Source organism: Oncorhynchus keta, chromosome 22 (genome assembly GCF_023373465.1).
Source record: "Oncorhynchus keta strain PuntledgeMale-10-30-2019 chromosome 22, Oket_V2, whole genome shotgun sequence".
NCBI classification, from domain to species: domain Eukaryota; kingdom Metazoa; phylum Chordata; class Actinopteri; order Salmoniformes; family Salmonidae; genus Oncorhynchus; species Oncorhynchus keta.
The window spans coordinates 2,974,378-2,995,296 of NC_068442.1; the positions used below are offsets into that span (position 1 = coordinate 2,974,378).

General features: G+C 42.6%; 1 protein-coding gene across 1 annotated transcript; it reads left to right on the plus strand.

Annotated features, from left to right (window-relative positions):
• The first annotated feature begins 4,660 nt into the window (after positions 1 to 4,660).
• On the plus strand, positions 4,661 to 9,020 carry LOC127910558 (uncharacterized). Its single transcript, XM_052474606.1, has 5 exons — positions 4,661 to 5,665; positions 5,864 to 5,971; positions 6,271 to 6,321; positions 6,405 to 6,478; positions 8,756 to 9,020. Exons 1-5 carry the CDS (start codon positions 5,312 to 5,314, stop codon positions 9,018 to 9,020), a joined length of 852 nt encoding a protein of 283 aa, XP_052330566.1. The 5' UTR covers positions 4,661 to 5,311.
• The last annotated feature ends 11,899 nt before the right edge of the window (positions 9,021 to 20,919 follow it).

Sequence of the window (20,919 nt, forward strand, 5' to 3'; positions counted from 1 at the left end):
CCCTGAACAAACACCCTCCTTTGACTTTTTTTTGACCGTTTTTGACTTAAGTAATCTTCTGTCTTGTCTAACCATATCAAACATAACATATTATACTAACTTGATTGTCCCGGATTTACATGTATTATGTTATGTCTAGTCTATGAGACCGGGCTGCTAAAACAGACTCCGTTAGATTGAACTTGCCTATTTTCTCTCTGGACAATATAATTTGGTCCAATAACAGGGGTAAATTATACTCAAACCTCGCAACAGTTAAGTATCTCAAATATAAACATTGCATTGTGAACAGGAATAATGTGTATGTATTTCCAGTAAATATGTAGGCCATGAGTATTAATATTTACTAATACAAAGACAATAATAAACATAATTAATTTTAGGCAAAGTGGACTTCCCCAATGGTGTCACAACAGTCAATAACAGTGTGCCCCTCTGGACGAGGATGCCCTTTGGCAGAGTGCAGGAAAACAGGTGATCAGAACCTAAGATATGTTTCCTAATTCCTACTAAATTATAGAATGTCTTAGAAAAAAAGCTTTTGAAAAACTATTTAATTCCTACATCTCCTAGTGGGGACTTTACCACTGAGGGCCAGAGGTGGTTGACTCGAACTGCTGATGTACGGACTTTGCACCGAACGTTGGAATGCATTTGATTTTTCTCATTCATAAAGCTCTCTCTGCTCAATGCAGTTCTTCCTCAGTAACAAAGTTGTGGTAGACCTTTTTTTTACCAGGGTTTCAGGTTTTTAAGATTTATATTTGGGATATTGTCATGGAAAAGTAGGCCTATACGGTCTAATTGTGAAAACATGTCATTCCCGTGTTTCCCCTATATCAGTGGTCACCAACCTTTTCTGTGTCAAGATCACTTCCTGAGTCTGAAAGCAAGCACAGATTTTACCGCTCAGATTTGTTTTAAACATGACATAACGTAAGCCTATGCAACATTAACCAATTAAAAACAGTACTGTAGCAATGTGGTTTGTGCAGTAGGCTATAGGCCCAATACCTTATCACTATGCTTGAATTGCCCTGCCAATGTTGTTCTTCTCAGACCATTTAGAAATGATATTTACAACATTTTGGTATATGATTACCACAGTTAATATGTCATGCGTTGTATTACTTTTGAGGCACAGCTGACTGAGCATAATATACAGCGCTGGAAAAAAATTAAGAGACCACTGCAAAATGATCAGTTTCTCTGATTTATTTGCAGAAAATGACAACTGGTCAAAATATCAAAAGAGATGCAGTGTTGTCAGACCTCGAATAATGCAAAGAAAAAAGTTCATATTCATTTTTAAACAACAATACTAATGTTTTAACTTAGGAAGAGTTCAGAAATCAATATTTGGTGGAATAACCCTGATTTTCAATCCCAGCTTTCATGCGTCTTGGCATGCTCTCCACCAGTCTTTCACATTGATGTTGGGTGACTTTATGTCACTCCTGGCGCAAAAATTCAAGCAGCTCAGCTTTGTTTGATGGCATGTGACCATCCATCTTCCTCTTGATCACATTCCAGAGGTGAGGTTTTCAATGGGGTTCAGGTCTGGAGATTTGACTGGCCTTGACAGGGTCTTGATCTGGTGGTCCTCCATCCACACCTTGATTGAACTGGCTTTGTGGCATGGAACATTGTCCTGCTGTTAAAAAAACCTATCCTCAGAGTTGAAAACAGCAGGTTTTAGAGAGTTGAAAACAGCAGCTTTTAGAGAGTTGAAAACAGCAGGTTTTAGAGAGTTGAAAACAGCAGGTTTTAGAGAGTTGAAAACAGCAGCTTTTAGAGAGTTGAAAACAGCAGGTTTTAGAGAGTTGAAAACAGCAGGTAGCACGTCCGGTGACGTGCATAGTCACTTTACCTCTACCTACATAAATGATTACCTCAATTACCTGGACTAACCGGTGCCCCCGCACATTGACTCTGTACCGGTGCCCCCGCACATTGACTCTGTACCGGTACCCCCTGTATATAGCCTCCACATTGACTCTGTACCGGTACCCCTTGTATATCGCCTCCACAATGACTCTGTACCGGTACCCCCTGTATATCGCCTCCACATTGACTCTGTACCGGTACCCCCTGTATATTGCCTCCACATTGACTCTGTACCGGTACCCCTGTATATTGCCTCCACATTGACTCTGTACCGGTACCCCTGTATATTGCCTCCACATTGACTCTGTACCGGTACCCCCTGTATATTGCCTCCACATTGACTCTGTACCGGTACCCCCTGTATATTGCCTCCACATTGACTCTGTACCGGTACCCCCTGTATATAGCCTCCACATTGACTCTGTACCGGTACCCCCTGTATATTGCCTCCACATTGACTCTGTACCGGTACCCCCTGTATATTGCCTCCACATTGACTCTGTACCGGTACCCCCTGTATATTGCCTCCACATTGACTCTGTACCGGTACCCCCTGTATATTGCCTCCACATTGACTCTGTACCGGTACCCCCTGTATATTGCCTCCACATTGACTCTGTACCGGTACCCCCTGTATATTGCCTCCACATTGACTCTGTACCGGTACCCCCTGTATATTGCCTCCACATTGACTCTGTACCGGTACCCCCTGTATATAGCCTCCACATTGACTCTGTACCGGTACCCCCTGTATATTGCCTCCACATTGACTCTGTACCGGTACCCCCTGTATATCGCCTCACTACTGTTATTTTATTGTTGCTCTTTAATTATTATTATTATTTTTTTTACTTCAGTTTATTTTAGTAAATACTTTCTGAATATTTTTTTTCTTAAAATGGTATTATTGGTTAAGGGCTTGTAAGTAAGCATTTCACTGTAAGGTCTGCACCTGTATTCGTCTCATGAGACAAATCCAATTTGATTTGTAGATGTATGCCACAGGAAGACCCCATCTGCCAACTATGTGAAAACATGAAATTCTAAAATGTTAATTTCAACTGCTTGAACTCACTGCTATCAAGTGAATGGTTTCAATGTAGATCATTTATAATTTAAAAGGACCCCCCCTCCACTGCTCTTTCTCAAATAAAAATGTAATCTGTCTCATCTCAAAAGATATTGAGGTGAATGTATCAAATATTTTGTAATTTAGAAAAAGTTATATATGTAATCTAATAAAGTTAGATCTATAAACATTTGTAGAAATACCAGGGGGGTACCCCCCAAGTTACCTTATCATCTTCACTTTTAGACATCCGTCCTCTCCAATGATTGACTATTTCTGTGATAACATCTCAGTTGAATAATATCCCTTTTCATTGGCAGAGAGTAGAGCTGATCAGAGATAGATAACACCAGCTCTCCCAGGATACTATTTATTTTATGCCAGAACCAGAAACAGTCTGAGTTTTCTTCTCCAGTTTGTATCCAACAATGATTTCGGATAACAAAGTCAAAACTATCTATTTCCCCTTTGTCTGTGTGGATTAAGGTCACAGCCTATTTATCAGTTCGATTTAGATTAAAATTGAGATAATGGAATCCATCCACACTTCCTGCTAATCAAAAGGGCTTCAATAGTTACTTTTACACACATGGACATACAGAGGAAGATTCTGGGAAAAATAGGGAGATAACTTTTCCCTGAATGTGTCTCACATCAATTGGCTTATCAGCCAGAACATATGGCTTCTCTGTGATAGGTGATAGGCCTCGTCCCAGGTGGTTTTGTTGTTGTTTGTTGTTTTGTTGACATCCTTTGTTGCTACATCTCCTAAGGTCCCAAGGGAAATCAGATTGTCAGATTTATAGATACCGCCTACTGAGTTTAATCTGTAAATTCCGTCTGAAAGAACCAGAGTCCAAAAAGTGTACCCACTGGGAAGACACTGGTTGAACCAATGTGGGATAGACATTTAATTGACATCGGTGCCCAGTGGGTAGTTACTTCAACTGTGATGTAAAAACAAACCTTGATTGTCTCACTAGAAAATGTATCTGTCTTGGTTTAATTTATTGACAAGGAAGATTTGTTAATGACTTTTTAAAAGTATTATTAATGATGAGGAGGACTATTCACTCTTTCCTCACAGAACAGCTTGGTCTGGAATCAACATACTGTTTATGAAGTGTGATGTGACACTAGACAGAGTACTACTGGAGGCTGGTTCACCAAGACTGTTGTCAGCAGTAAACACTATTAGTATGTCAGAGACATATGGCCTAGACTAGTATACTGTATGTGTTTCTTCCAGATAGGTGCAAACATCCTTGGGCTTTGTAAATCTACACCTGCCAGCCTCCCGCTCTCTCTCTCTGACATGTCATACAACACACAGCCCGAGTGATGTCACTTTGTTTTTGGGTACTCCATACCAGACACAGAGCCCTGAAACGTGATGCTTTCTCTCTGAGAGATGCCTGTACTCTGTCATGCTCGGTTAGACAGTTAGATTGGGGATGGACACTGGGCTGTAGGCCAGGGGATCAGGCTCACGTAGTGATCTCTACAAAGATATCATATTTTAGTTTTTTAGTTTAGCTGTATAGAAGGAGTTCCCAAAATACCACTTTTTGTGATGTTTAGTCATCATAGCTACATTGCAGCCTATTTCGTAGAGCATGGAAAATACATTTGAATACATAATTTATTCTTATTTTGAAATAAATAAAAAATGTATGATGTGAAAATGGAGGCAACTGGCGTTGTTGAGTTGCGGAAATCCAAAAGTCTGAAAATCAATGACGTCGTTGTATCGTGTTATCTGAAGGCTTGAGTGACCTCTGGTGGTTCTGTTGAAAACAATGGAAATGACTGTGATGTCCTCGATTTAAAATGTATTCAGTAATATTAGCATACCACCAATGTTTTTGTTACTATTATGGTTAGGGAACTTACCCATGGCGCATATTTTCTTTCTCTCTCATCATATTGGGAATAGACAAGGGTGAGTAGACTAGTTGGTCTACAACTCCAGCAACAAGTGGGGGGTAAAACGTTATCTAGTTCATTTACAGTTAGTAAGGGACGTCGACATCGATGGGACGTAGGCGCGGCAAACGTTGACATCGCATTTTCACCTGAAGCGCAACGTTCCTATTGCCTAGGCTGTTTTACGTTGGGATTTTGAGTTTACGCACCGGTCTGTATAGCAACCGTCTGCAAATCCATCAGTTCACTCTACACCTGGCCAAACTTCTACTAACTTTTTTATATTGGCACTGCAGAGAGGCTGTATATGAAACGGATCAACCGGACTCTGGACCAGCGAGGAAGATACATCTTTATCTGCGGCGCCAACTGACCAATTTGTGCAAGGAGGACGGAGAAAGTAGCGGAGAGGTTTTGAAACCAAGCAAGATGGATAATGGTTTGTGTATGGAAAACGACGACTCCAACTTTGACCACAGAGATGTGGGTGTCTGTAAGAAAGGATGCAGACTTCTCTTGCAGACAGACATCGCCCAGGGAGACCATTGCTGTTTAGACGCGCTTCGCATGCTGAACGATGCGCTCCAGGAACGGAGCGTTACCTTGGAGCATGAAGCCCGGATGCAGCGGCTCAGGTGGGTCAGGAGAGAGCAGTCCCTACTGGCCCAGGTGTCATCCCTCCAAAGCGAGGCGCAGCTGACTGCTCTGAGATACCGGCGGAAGTTGCACCAATACATGCTGAACATCAACAACGTAGCCAAACAGGTTATTGGATATTACAAGGTGAGAAATTGTATCATATTAAACCCAACACCAAGTATTGCTTTTGATGTGGTACAATTACATAATGTCAAGATAGGTAACGCCTACTGTGTTTGAGATGGACACATGAGATGGCATCTATAACACTATATCCCGACGTACACAATTAGGCTATTTCTCTTTACTGTTTTTGTTTGATTGTTATGATAATGTGTACAGAGTGACTCGGGAGCTTCTGGAGTCTGCCTGTCCCAGCTACCTGAACAAGGTCCAAAGGATGCACTGGACGAACTACAGGACCAGGAGGTGCATGGCCTGGTACCAGAGGTAAGCCACTGCAACATTCTAACTCTACCGATGATTACATCGGCTGTCATTTTACCTGAGTGGCATACTTGGGCTTTTCCAGAGCACATCATTTACTCCTTGTGACTGAAGGGATTCAGTCAGTATTGATCATCAGAACTATTATATTTAACACACTAACATTTCTTTGGCTTGCCCATGTCAGACAACCCTTTGTTCCAAAATGGACTTCAAAATGGTCCCCCCCCCTACCTGAGTTGGAGAAAGATTTTTCACTGCAATCTAGATCCATAATCATTATGCCTAATTCTATGTAAAAGGGTCGTGTTTCGGAGGACGCATGGCTCTCGACCTTCGCCTGTCCGGTGTCGGTACGGGAGTTGCAGCGATAGGACAAGACTGTAACTACCAATTAGTTATTTAGTTGTGAGCAGTGACACTGTGGGTTCTGCAGCGTGCTGTGAGTCAGCTGGTTGATTTCGACGGTGCAGCTGAAAGTCTTCACTCTGGCCTCACACAGAGGATGACGTCAGTTAGCAGGATGAATAATTGAAGAGGAATCATTTAAGCAAGATGAGCAGGCCGAGTCACTCCTGCCTTTACAAAGGATCCTTCTCTGTGTGTAGATAAGGAGTTGAAAACTCGGTGAGATTTAACACACTTTGTGGGCCTATAGTGCGCCTCCGTTGATGTCCTAAGCCAAGGACAAACGGCTACCACCACTACTGCACAGTTTGACATTTCTTCTGTGTATACTTGTAACATATTTTCATTGTAATTGTTATAACATGTGTAATGGCAAGAAGTTTAGCTCACTGTTTCAGTGTTGTTGTCAGTGGGAAGAGATCGGTAGGTACTCCGTTAGACTTTTCAAGTGGAAAGGGCCTATAGTTTAGAGTGTTGCTGACACAGTAATGGTATTCTGGAGAGGTGCCATTCACTAAAACAAAGTGAAACCCAAGGCACAATCAGGCCTTTTCACCTGGCTGTGATTGATTCTACTGGAGATGTAGCTGGTCACTCGTCTCATTGATAGCTTAGCCTGGAGTGAGGGAGGGAGAGAGGGAGAGAGAGAGATAGGTTTGGAAGGAGGTAGAGAGTGGAGGGAGAGAGAAGAGGGAGGTATGGTAGGAGGAAGAGAGAGACTAAAGGAAGAAGAGAGAGACTGAAGGAGAGAGAGAGAGAGAGAGAGAGAGAGAGAGAGAGAGAGAGAGAGAGAGAGAGAGAGAGAGAGAGAGAGAGAGAGAGAGGGAGTGAAGGCCATTCTGATTAGACCCAGAGCACAAAGATGACAGAAATAGATTGTGCTGTGACAAGAGGAAATATAGATTTATCACCTACACTTCGTGTCAGCTGATTTTATTTTTTGGGGGAGGAAGCGAGACTTGAGTCCAAACAAAAGATGATTGCCGATAAGCAATAGGATTTTCAGTTGGATTTTCCCACCCCAACAGCAAACTCAATGTCGCCCGCTATGTTTGAGGAGAAACAAAGGAGAAACAATCTCATTCAATTAGTTTGCCGAGAGACACACAGTATCAGATAGTCTTCACCTCTGTGTGTTGTAAGACACTGGGGTTTCCTTGGTCACGCACTTTGCGGATGGACACTTGGATTGTCTTTCTGGTGTCTATTCAGACCCTGGTTGCTTATCTAGACAGCGTAACTGTGTTGTCTGTCAGTTCCTTGCAGTCTGCTTCTACCAGACTAAAGTTCGCCATTTAGGGGGTGTTTTCTGTACCTGACATGCTCGGTTGCGGTGGTCAGTCGTGCGGAGTAAGCATGGTGTAACTGTTTACTCTAGCTCCTGGCCGTATTTCCTACTTCCTGTATCCTTTGACTAATGCGCACAACTGACTTTTAGTGGAGCAGCTAGAACAAACTTCTTTGTGGCTTTATTTAGATTGTAGTACTGTAGGGAAGGCCAAGATAATGGCATTTTTTTTTATAGCTCTGTAGACCTGTATAGATACCTATATGTGAGATGCGGTTGGTTCATCGAGTCTTTTTTGTTTAAGAGATATCAATATCAATATTTCTTTCCTTGTTACAATGGCTAATTATAAAGCTTCGACGCTTGTGGCCTTCTCATTAAAATAAGTAGAGATTGAGATGAATCCTGGACCACGGAGGGTATGGCTAGGGAGCTGGACCTCACCACCGAGGTCCTGAGAGGGCACTTGCAGCACACACACACACACACACACACACACACACACACACACACACACACACACACACACACACACACACACACACACACACACACACACACACACACACACACACACACACACACACACACACACACACACACACACACACACACACACACACACACACAGAGAGAGAGAGAGACACAGACACACTCTGTATCCAGTCTCCCTCCCCCGCGGTGCATAGTGTGTATATGTGTGTGCGTGCGTGTGTTGACTCTCCTCGGTGATGCAGTAGATTTAGAGGTGTGTTGTTTTAGGCAGAGGATGTGAACCAGGAAGCTGTTCCCCTAAAGGCCACCGGGGTCGTGAAGAGAGTTATGCTGGGTAAAACTGTGTCTTTTTTGAAAGGCTCTTTCAATTAGTTGAAGAGTTGTTAATTAGTTAGTTTGAGCTGTGGATGGTTGGAGTATAGCTTATGTCCCGATCATAGGTGAATCACACTAGTTGACCCTAAGAACTACACTTTAAATCCACTTTGATGTACAATAAACTTTGCTGGTTCATCAACATGTGAGCCTGCGTGTGTGCACATCTGTATTTATTCTGTCTGTGATAGTGAACCTCAAAGCACAACATTTGCTCTCAGACGAGTGACCCAGATGTCAGGTACTCTGAGGCCGAGCGCCCTCCACCCAATGACTGGAGCAACCACACCATTATACCACTCGCTCAAACAGCAAGGGAGACCTCTGCGCTCTTCACACCGTAATGAGTGCAGCCTGGAGCCTGCCTCTCCACTGAACGCGGGTGGCATAGAACAGATCAGAGCTCAACACTCATGGCTGCAGAATCTGGTGAAGAAGTCTAATACCATCGCACAGTTCAAAGCCATAACATGCTGTGAGCAATGAGTCAAAAGAAGCCAGGCAGTTGATGAGATGAACAGGTTGAGAAAATGCATTTCGAGGGACTTCTTTATAGGGCCAGGAACACACACACACACACCGCTGTGTCCAATGATTTTACCCCTCTGTCACGAAGGACTCTACCGCATAGAAGGGCTCTCGTGAGACTGAGTGCTTAGCTCTCTGTGTCTTTATGATGAGTAGATCGCTTTGTAAGTGACTTGATTCACCCACAAAATGGTTGGGGGGGTGTATGTTAGTCATTGACCTGGTGGGTCTCTTACCGTCACAGGAACCTACACACTCTTACGTCATCCTGTGGCCTAATGTCCAGCTGTTACAGGACGATTAGGAAAGTCCTGATTCAGGACACATGCACGCATACAGCTGGCTGCTCATCATCAAGGAGTATGTAATCAGGGGTCCGTATCCACAAAAGGGTCTCAGAGTAGAAAATTGGTCATAAGTGATAGGAATAGAGACATTTTACTCTTACTCTTATGGGTATAAAATAAATGCAATGCATGAAGCCTCTTTAGTCATATGAGACCAACCTAGTAGACAGATATTTAGGAGACCTCCTGAGCTGTCCTCACCAGTTAAAAGTTACCAGCAGGTGTGTTGATTATAGAAAAAGGCAGCAAGTCAGTGGTATGCTTTGGAGTTGACAGAATATTTTAATATTTCTATATAATGGAGACCTACAGTACATACGCCACTATATCTTGAGCTTTTGACAATGATTTCACACGAGGCAGCTTTTTCTTTCAATTATTTCATTAACCTACATCATATAATTTCAAACTACCCCTAAATTGGGCATTGGGCATAAGTTGGGCAATTGCCAGCATCTAGGGCCTATGTGTTTGATGATTACTGATAGACCGTGCAAACTTTTTATGCAACAATAATTGCAAGCAACTTGATGCCTACTGTGCCAAAAGCGAGTTATTGAATGGGACTGACAGGTTTGTTGATATAACAGTTATATCGTCCAAAAATGAGGATTTATACTGTAAAAGCCTATGCATAGTACATTATTCAAAATATCAGAACTTGTTTTTTTTTTAAAAAAGGCCAACATATTAGGCAAGAATTAAGAGGAGGCAAAGTGATCGTGTCATGCGAAAATTCGATCACAATTTGACCATTGCAACATTTGATGTACAGTCACATTCGCTGTGGTTTTCTGAAGCTCTATACATTTCACAGCTTTCACAAGCCTCATCGCGATTGCTTATCCCCCATCATTTGCAACAATGCCATTGAGCGTCATCCCTATCTATACTTTGCGGTACCTCAAACTTGTCTTTAAGACAGGTTTTAACAGGATTCCTAGGACCTTTTCTGAGATGCTTTGTGGATATGAGCCTTAGGGCTAGACGTGGCCCGGTCCGCCTGCTGAGGAGTTTTGTCTGTGGGACAATTCTCTCCCGCAAACTAAGCCCTCGTGACCAGCGTCAGCACTGTTGAATGACATGAAATGAGGTGAAATACCATCCAAAGAAATGTCTCCTCTGTACTGTATCATAATTATGTTCAGCTACAATCAGAAGCACCCAGTCTCAGACAGCCTCTCTGTTCAGAAGGAGGATTAAGTCCTAATAAGTGAGGGAAAGGGAAGCCGTTAGATGCAGAGAGACAGGTGTACAGTTAAGACAGCCTGTACAGACAGCATGTACAGTATAGTAAAGTACACTACATTATGGATGTGTTGAAGGGAGAGATAAGCCAAGGTAATGTGCCAGGTGCACTGGGTATTAGTTCATGAAGCTTGGCGTTGGGCACTGCACTGTACTCTTGCCAAGGGGAAAAGCCAGAAGGACAAAAACAATTCCTGCTTTCTACTTCATGCTGAAGAGTAGATAATCCTCCTTTAAACCCCTTCAACACATCGCTGAATTAAAAGACATGAAAACAACATCACACTTTGTTTTCATAGGCTTTCAGTTACCCTGGCACAGTATCAGAGGGATAACTTAGGAAAAAAAGCTACCTGACTTCATCCAAGTCTGAGCAAGAGGGTTTTGAAGATGTCAGAGCCTCTTGTGAGGCACACAGGTTAGATTAGTCTGTGTTTACTTTGAAGTGAAAGAGACTCCTCCTTAACTGTCTGACAAAGTGTTTCCTCGTTCAGCTGCTTCAGTCCTCTCTCTTCAGGAAGTTCCATGCGACCCCCGTAGAGAAAGACATGCAGTTTCAAACACACTCATCCCACTCAAACAGACAGCTTCACAGACGTCTGCCTTGCCTTGTCTGCCTTCCATAAATCCCTCCTAATGAATATGCATAGCTCTGTTATTTGTCCTTGGGAACAATCCTTCTAGTCTTCTAGTCAAATCCCATTGTGAAGAGGAGAAAGACGCGAGTATGAACAATAACAGTGGGGAATCTTATAGGGGAGGTTTGACAGATCTTCATCAATGTTAAAAATGTGTGCCAGTGCGTGTGTGGGGGGGCGATTCCTCAATCACAACTCACTACTGACAGCTCTGTATTGTCTGGCCTTGTAGGAGGAAGCGAGTAGTGACAAGCTTTGTGTGTGTTCTTAATTGGAATTTTATTAAACAGAATAGAGCTGCTTAATTTACCCCCACCCCCCTCTTTAGTTTGACTGCAATAGAGATGGAACCGAAGCTGTGATGGGTTTGATTTTGAAACGAGGTACATTTGGTAGAGTCTGAGGGGATGGTTGAGGTTATGCATATTCACTCTGAGGAAGCACGCGGTCATGTCGTCTCATAGATAAACATCAGTGTCTTTTTTGACCATGGTTGTAACACTCCTGTAAAGACAGGAGGAAGGAGGAAAGACCTTTCACCGGTTATCAGCCAGCTCCAAGTAGCTGATTAGTTGTCCGGGATTGGAAGAGACATTCAGCAAGAAAATGCAATTGTCATTTTCAAATGGAACCTGAGATGTCTCTACTGGTAAAGTGTGTCCATCCGAGGAATTATCATGTTTGGTCCGTCAAGTGTGCATTTGTGTGTGCGCTAACATGCACAGTCAGCGTAAGCTATCCCACCGAGGACACAGATGTCAATTCAACGTCTGTTCCACGTCGGGTTCAATGTCATCTCATGGAAACAACGTTGATTCAACCAGTGCGCGCCCAGTCGGATGTGTTTTGTCTGTGTTTATTTTGTAATTCTGCATGTGCCGACCTGAGTGTGTTTTCTCTCTGGACGGTCAGTGTTTTCTCTACTCCATTTCTCCCTAATTGACCTCCGCCGTGTCTGTGTGCGTGTGTGTGTGTGTGTGTGTGTATATGTGTGCTGAGTCATCATAGTGAGGTCAAAGCCTCTCTGTTGGTACCAGCCCTCTGCCCGACGGACAAATCGGCCAAACTCTGATTGGATCAGATAAGATAATAGCCAATCAGATCCAATCTATTTTATTGCGCCAACGCTGCCTCCAACATTGAGATCATATTGTTCATTTAAGTGTGTGTAAGTGGGGTGGTAGGGTGACTTTACCGTCCTTCTCCAGAAGATGGCAGAATGCACATTCTGTGTAGGGGGGGGGGGGAACAGTCAATGGAAAGTACGGGTGTTGGCAAATTTGGTATTGTGAGGCTGGCGATTGTAGAGAGGGAGACAGATAGCATTCTAGGATTTGAGTTGATATTGTGGATTGAATTGTTCTGGGACTGTCTACACATTTTACAACTGGTACATCTTTTCCATTTATATGTTTATTACTGGTTCAGCTCAAATATAAACTGATTGCATTCGGTATGGCAGCATATGGAATGGTCTCTACTCTTTGCCAAACAGCCTTAGGGTCTAGATATTGTGTTTTACGGTGTATGTGCTTTTTTCCTGTGTACGTCAATCGAATATATACACAGGACTATTTAAAAATAGAGTGTCTCCCCAAGGCTTCAAGGCCCATGTGAAGTGTTCTGCTCAGCTTCCCTTCCCCTTCTCATCTCCCGTCTTGAGTCATCTCAGCTGTGCTCTCGGTTCTATGTACTTCCAAGAGAGCCTCCGACTTACATAAAACTCTCTCAAAGATCACAGAACCATGCTACAAGCCTGTCATGTTATAGTCTACACAGAAAGTGGCCAGTGATGTTCCCGAGCCGGGGTGTGCTGAGTCCCCCCACCAAAATAACTGTTGCACAATGTTTGTTTTAAACAACATCGATTTTTCATGAAAAACTGTATTGAACCAGTTGATTCCTAGTGGTGTAACTGCAACACAAGTTACCCCCTAAAACTTTGAGCAATTGGGAAAACGTCAAGACCCATTCCAGCCACTTATTTGTTAGGCAGCAGTTGATTGAAGTTCCAGTTGACGAGCACATTCCTTGTCATTTCAGCAAGCCTTGACACCCCGCCCTCTCAGATTGTTCTGAAACTGCTTCCGTAGTTCGAAACATACAGGATTGGCATTCCTGAAATATTATTTTGTTGAAATTTAAGTTGAAGTTTTAAGCTAATTGATTGCAACCAAATTGGCCATTTTAATTCATAGGATTCAGATAATATTCAGTAAATATAGTACCCAACACCCTATTTGGACCACATTTCTTCCTACTAATGAGAAAGACATGAGGAATCCCAACGGACACCCACGGATCCTCCACACCAATCCCACCCCAACAACGAGTATACGGTATGAGTTCTCTATGTTTGACAAGTAGTGGGAAGCTGCGGCTTGGAGTATGGCTTCTCGATACCATGTAATGTATTCCCTGTGAATCTGGATAGGTTTTCGTTCCCCTGTTCAGAGAAATAAGTAACTTTCATTATTTACCATAAAGTCGTTTTCCTGGTCTCTTGTGTTTATTAGATAGATCACAACATTTCCTTTGCAACTTTGGGTAGAAAACCAATAGATTTGGCTCATAATGAAAATCAATTGCGTGGTCATCCTCACAATTCAAGCCAGTCTTCCATTAAATTAAATCAGTTAGTTCTTCTTTCATGCTTAATCAGTGTCCAGGATACAAATCCTTTGTGTGTGGTTTATTCCCTTATGAAAAGTTCTGGATTAGTTACAATTAGACCATTCCTGGTGAACAAGCAAACTATTAGCCTACAGCACATCACAGCACATCAATGTTATGGTCTCTAATGGTCTTTGATGGTAAAAGTCCCAAACTCACACTGTATACATTTCGCAATTTTATTGGAATGTGTTGGGTTTAATGATAATGTCACTAATCACAATGCATATAAAGCTGTTTCCTGATAACATAAGGCTGACATGCAATTCATTATTTTATTAGGGTTGTCACAACATTTTAGTCGCGAGCCCATTTATCTATCAACGTTTTGGGCGTGTCGTGTAGGAAAGGTCTTCATATGAGAATTGCATAGAAATAGCCCTTTCAGAGAGTGGCCACTTGATGTACTATTTAAGAGAGTTGGGTTGAAGCATTAGGTTGCTAAGAGAAGGATAAATGGAATTGCTTTTATGGAGGACTGGATTGAACTGAGGATGACCACACAATGTAATTTCATAATGAGCCAAATCTATTGGTTTAGAGCACAAAATTGCCAAGGAAATGTTGTGTTCAGTTTAATATTTACATTTAATTTAATTTAATTTAATTAATAAACACAAGACACCAGCAAAATGAATAAAAATGTGGCAGTATAGCAAGTACAGCGCCATTTAGTGGTGAAAATTTAGTGGTAAAATTTAGTGGTAAAATTTCTCTGAAATATCCCCAGATTCACAGGGAATACATTATATAGTATGGAGAAGCAGTATTCCAAGCCACACCTTCATCCTACTTGTCAAACATAGAGAACTGATACCGCGTACACTCACAGTTTATTAGGTACACCCATCTAGTACTGGGTCAGACACCCCTTTGCCTCCAGAACAGCCAGACTTCTTCGGGGCATTCTACAAGGTGTCAGAAACGTTCCACAGGGATGTTGGTCCATGCTGACGCGATGGCATACCCGCAGCTGCGGCAGATTGGACAGTGGTACATTCATGCTGTGAACAGCCCGTTCCATCTCATCCCAAAGATGCTCTATTGGGTTGAGGTCTGGGGACTGCGCAGGCCCTCAAGTAAACTGAACTTGCTGTCATGTTCCAGTTCCAGTTTTTACACTCCTTATTTGTCCAGTGTTAGTGATCGCATGCCCACCAAGAACCTGGTGTGGTTGTCTGCTGCAATGGACCATCATTGATCAACAAGTGGTGCGTTCCGTCCTGCACGCTGCTGTTGACCTGTGCCGCTATTTGTCTGTCTGTGGCCCCGCCTCTTTGCTTGCACGATTCTTGCCATTCTCCTACGACCTCTCTCATCAATGTTAGTTAGTGGTGTGGGCCAGTAGCGTTTCAAGCGGTGACGTCCTTCGCTCCGAGACCTTTGAAGTCGTTGTTTCCCTTGTTCTGCAAGGGTCAAAGCTTTTGTGGAGCGCTAGGTAACGAAGCTTCATGTGTGACTGTTATTGATGTGTACAGAGGGTCCCTGGTTGGAGCCCAGGTTAGTGCAAGGAGAGGGACGGATGAAACACTGTCACCATGACCAAGTTTACATGTGCACAGTATTCCGAATAGTAGCTCATATTCCGCTTAAGGTATTATTCAGGGTGAGCTGTTTACATGGACGTTTGATATTCTGCTCACGAGTGTCCATGGATAAACAGAATAGTAACTGAAATATGGACAGTGACTGTAGGCCTATAACCTCTCACACGTAGAGTCATATAATATTATCTCCTGCAGAATTATGCATTTCTTGCAGCAAAATTATACAACAAATTTCTATTTTGTCTCGCGAACAGAAGTGGACAAATGTGATTCACTTCTTTCAGCCTCTTATCTTTGACACTGTTATGCAAGCAGACAGTATTTCAACCACATAGAATATGCACCCAAGATGAACTGAAGTCTTATCAGAAACGTGTTTCATCCTTTTCAGCGCTTTTCATTTCCTTAAAACCGGTCAAACCGACGATATTCAGACATTTTGCACAGGAATAATCTCTCCTCTGTTTTGGAGTTATTGTGTTTTCTCCCTGGTCCCTAAACCAAAGAAAAGCAAACAACTTTAGATTACTAATGCATTCATGTACTATCGATGTAATACACTATTCTGGTGAGCACTACTTTATTTAGTCTTCTAGGCCACGGCAACAAGTTACTACTGTATGAGAGAAGAGAAGCTGCATGTATCTAACTATAGTTGACATACAAATTGGCTTACCAAATGATGGAAATGATAAGCAAAGATGTTTCTAAATGAGGGGTTAAAGTAACCTAAGCCAGTAGAGCTAGGCTATACGGTCCACTACGGTGTATCAGCAAAATAAACTATTATGGAATTATTATGGTGGATGGAACTGCGCAGGTATAGCCTACTTTTTTAAAGTGGTTTGGTTGACAATCAGATTTAAACATGAACACACAACACCCATGAAAGGCGAAACTGAGCCTGCACAGACGGCGAAAAACACAACAGTGAACGGGATAAGGTGTTGACATGCCACAGTATCTCATCTAAGATCAGCATATCCCACGCATTTTTATCCATGTTTCTCATAAATAGGATACAAACTATTTTGGTTTTATTTTAAACAGGATATGATGTTTACATGTGTCAAACTCAAAAACCGAATACTTGAGTATCACGAAAAATAACGGGATATTGGGGTGGATGTAAATGTGGTCATTGATGCTGTTGACCCGGATAACTCGGTTGGACTCTGCCCAGCTGCTGGGTTGCTGTGTAGAAGGAGGAGGTCAAAGGTTAGGTGATTGTAACCAGTGTGAAATGGCTAGCTAGTTAGTGGTGTACGTAAATAGCGTTTCAATCGCTGTCTTCACTTGTTTGTTGTTTCCCTTGTTCTGCAAGGACCATGGCATTTGTGGTGCGGTAGATAACGATGCTCCTTGGGAGGCAGTTGTTGATGTGTTCAGAGCCCAGGTTGTGGCTAGGAGAGAGACGGAAGCAAGACTGTTACATATACTGGTTGTTGAGGTGGGATTGGCATGGGGTGTGGGAGTTCCGTGGGTAGCTTTAGAGTTTTTTTGGGGGGGGATTCCTCATGTCTTACTCATTGGTTGGAAGTTTGGTCCAAATCGGATGTTGGGTACTATAGTTATTGAATATTATCTGAATCCTATAAATTAAAATGGCAAATGTGGGTGCAATCGATTATTAGCTGAGATCAAATTATATTTTCATAACATAATGTTTCAGGAATGCTAATCGTATCTGTTGCTAACTACACAAAGCCATTTCAGAACAATCTGAGATGGTGATTGTCGAAATTCTCTTTATTATGATTTTTGAGGTGGAACGACCCACTAGTTAGTTTTTTCCGGTTCAGGCCTAATGAATCCCAGGGATGATTTGTCCATGATTGTCTTCCCTCATCACTCAGTGGCCATTGAGTGCTGTTGTGCGGCTGAATCAATATCCCTGGACTATCAAGGGTTGATCACTCATATTACTGATGAGAGTGATTTGCCTGTGTGTGTGTGTGTGTGTGTGTGTGTGTGTGTGTGTGTGTGTGTGTGTGTGTGTGTGTGTGTGTGTGTGTGTGTGTGTGTGTGTGTGTGTGTGTGTGTGTGTGTGTGTGTGTGTGTGTGTGTGTGTGTGTGTGTGTGTGTCCTTGTAAGTGTGTGTTCCTATGCTCCGAAGTGTGAGGAATCAGTGGTCTTGTTCTGAGAATGTGTTGGCTTTCCCTCTAAAAGTTTTCCTCTTAAAAAGGACAGAAATGATCGCAGCCCGGAGGAGAAGCGCTTAAAATCAATGTTTTATACCGATCTGCGGGCGATCACGTTGAAGGAGTCTCCTGCTGCCGTGCGGAGCTTTAGCATTCATTGTTTGGCTCTCTGTAATTGGCACCTCTTATAGATAGATACACTACAGATTGAAAAGAAAATAAGCATTTATTTCTTTTTTTTGCCCATTATACAGTATTTCTCTCCTTTGTTTCATCCATCTATAACAATGTTTTCTGCTGCACTAGTTGCTCAAATGGATTCTAATAGACAAGTGGCGATTGGGTGTCAGTTGGGAAAAGTGGTCCTTCTGTCTTGTTCACATTCAGCGTAAATCAGAGGGAGACGATTATTTGCTATTCCCTTTGTCTTGCTTCAGTTTATGCCTACAGTATGTTGAGGAGGGACTTGTAAAATTCATCTGATTTCCTAGACTGTTCGAGCATTTGATTTCTCTCTCTTTCTATCCCTCACTCTCTTGCATTTGAAAGCACTTTAATGCCTGTCCTTCCTCCTGCTCTCCTTTTTAGTGCCGTGATCATCAACATCCTCATCAAATCAAACAACATTTTATTTGACACACGCTTCGTAGACAACGGGTGTAGACAGTGAAATGCTTCCTTATGAGTTAAAGATAATATATATTTTTTGAAAGATAGAAAATAGTGATACGAGGAATAAATACACAGTGAATAACAAATACAAATAAAGAGTAAACCTAACATGACTTAATATAGGAAGTAGAAGATAACATGGCTTAATATAGGAAGTAGAAGATAACATGGCTATATATAGGAAGTTGAAGATAACATGGCTATATATAGGAAGTAGAAGATAGCATGGCTATATATAGGAAGTAGAAGATAACATTGTTATGCAGGTGAATGAGGACCCAAAAGCGACTTAACGGAAGTAAAGATAACAGAGTCTTTATTCCATGTATTTGACAAAAAGTGATAATCCTGGAAATTATCAAGGTGAAAACAAAACAGGAAAACTGAAATCCACTAACATGGCTATATATAGTCAGTAGAAAGGACTGACTGGAGACTCGAGCATAGACTGCAGGTTGCTATATATAGGGAAGGCACCGGCCGTAGAAGATAACAGACCTAGACACCTGCTCACACGCAGCATCTGAAGACGGTAAAACACGACAGGGCGAAGATAACACAAGGGAAGTGAAGATAACATGGCTACACAGAACTGCGAACATCATACAAGGATATATAGGACAAGGACAGAAGGCTATATATAGGAAAACAAGGGGAGAAATAGGGCTCTAATCAGAGGACAAAAATAGGGGACAGGTGTGAAACATGAGTAAATGAGTGAGTTAGGAGAATGAGGAACAGCTGGGAGCAGGAACGGAACTAGAAGTGGAGAAGAGAGAGAGGGAAGGGAAAAGGAAGATAACGATGGACCTAATAAGACCAGCAGGAAGAAACATGGAAGCACAGATATATAGACATGATAACCAATGATAAAACATGACAAACATGGCTTAATATAGGAAGTAGAAGATAACATGGCTATATATAGGAAGTAGAAGATAACATGGCTATATATAGGAAGTAGAAGATAACATGGCTATATATAGGAAGTAGAAGATAACATGGCTATATATAGGAAGTAGAAGATAACATGGCTATATATAGGAAGTGGAAGATAACATGGCTATATATAGGAAGTAGAAGATAACATGGCTATATACAGGGAGTACCAGTACCGAGACGATGTGCAGGGATACAAGGTCATTGAGGTAGATATGTACTGTACATATACTGTAGGTAGGGGAAAAGTGACTAGGCAACAGGATAGATAATAGACAGTAGCAGCAGGGTGTGGGGTGAGTGTAAAAGTGTGTGTCTGTGTGTGTGTGTTTACTTGATAGCTACCTACACAAATAGCTAGCTAGAACAAAGTGTTAATAAGATAAATTCATTTAAAAAGATTAAAAGCAACACAAATATTGCGTGTGTGTGTGTGTGTGTGTGTGTGTGTGTGTGTGTGTGTGTGTGTGTGTGTGTGTGTGTGTGTGTGTGTGTGTGTGTGTGTGTGTGTGTGTGTGTGTGTGTGTGTGTGTGTGTGTACGTGCGTGCGTGTGTCTGTGTGTTGGGGTGCCATTGTAAGTACGTGTGAGTGTGTGAGTGTGTGGGTAGAGTCCAGTATGTGTGTCAGTGCAAGAAAGGGTCAATGCAGGTAGTCCTGGTAGCCATTTGATTAGCTATTTAGCAGTCTTGTTTAGAGGTTTTATGGCTTGGGGGTAGAATCTGTTTAGTTGAAGTGCAGTAGTAGATAGAATAGTCTGTAACTTGGGTGGATGAAGTTGTATAGTTTTTTGGGGAGCTTCCTCTGACACCGCCTGGTATAGAGGTTCTGGATGGCATGGAGCTCAGCCCCAGTGATGTACTAGGCCCCGGATGCACTACTCTCTGTGGTACCTTGCGTTCGGATGACAAGCAGTTGCCATATCAAGCGGTGATGCAGCCAGTCAAGATGCTCTTGATGATGAAGCTATAGAACCTTTGAGGATTTTGAGGGACCATGCCAAATCTTTTCAGTCTCCTGAGGAGGAAGAGGTGTTGTCATGCCCTCTTCACAACTGTGTTGGTGTGTTTGGACCATGACAGATCCTTAGTGAACTTGAAGCTCTCGACGCGCTCCACTACAGCCTTGTTGATGTGAATAGGGGCGTGCTCGGCCCTCTGTTTCCTGTAGTCCATGATCAGCTCCTTTGTCTTACTGACATTGAGGGAGAGGTTGTTGTCCTGGCAGGTCTCCTCCCTATGGGCTGTCTCATCGTTTGTCGGTGATCAGGCCTACCAGCATTGTGTCATTGGCAAACTTAATGGTGGTGTTGGAGTCGTGTGCGGCCATGCAGTCATGGGTGAACAGGAAGTACAGGAGGGGACTAAGCACGCAACCCTGAGGGGCCCCTGTGTTGAGGGTCAGCGTGGCGGATGTGTTGTTGCCTACCCTCACCAACTGGGGTGGCATATCAGGAATTCCAGGATCCACTTGCAGAGGGAGGTGTTCAGTCCCAGGGACCTTAGCTTATTGATAAGCTTCGAGAGCACTATGGTGTTGAACACTGACTTGTAGTCAATGAACAGCAATCTCACGTAGGTGTTCCTTTTGTCGAGGTGGTAAAGAGCAGTGTGGAGTGCGATTGAGATTACATCAACTTTGGAAATGGAGTGGG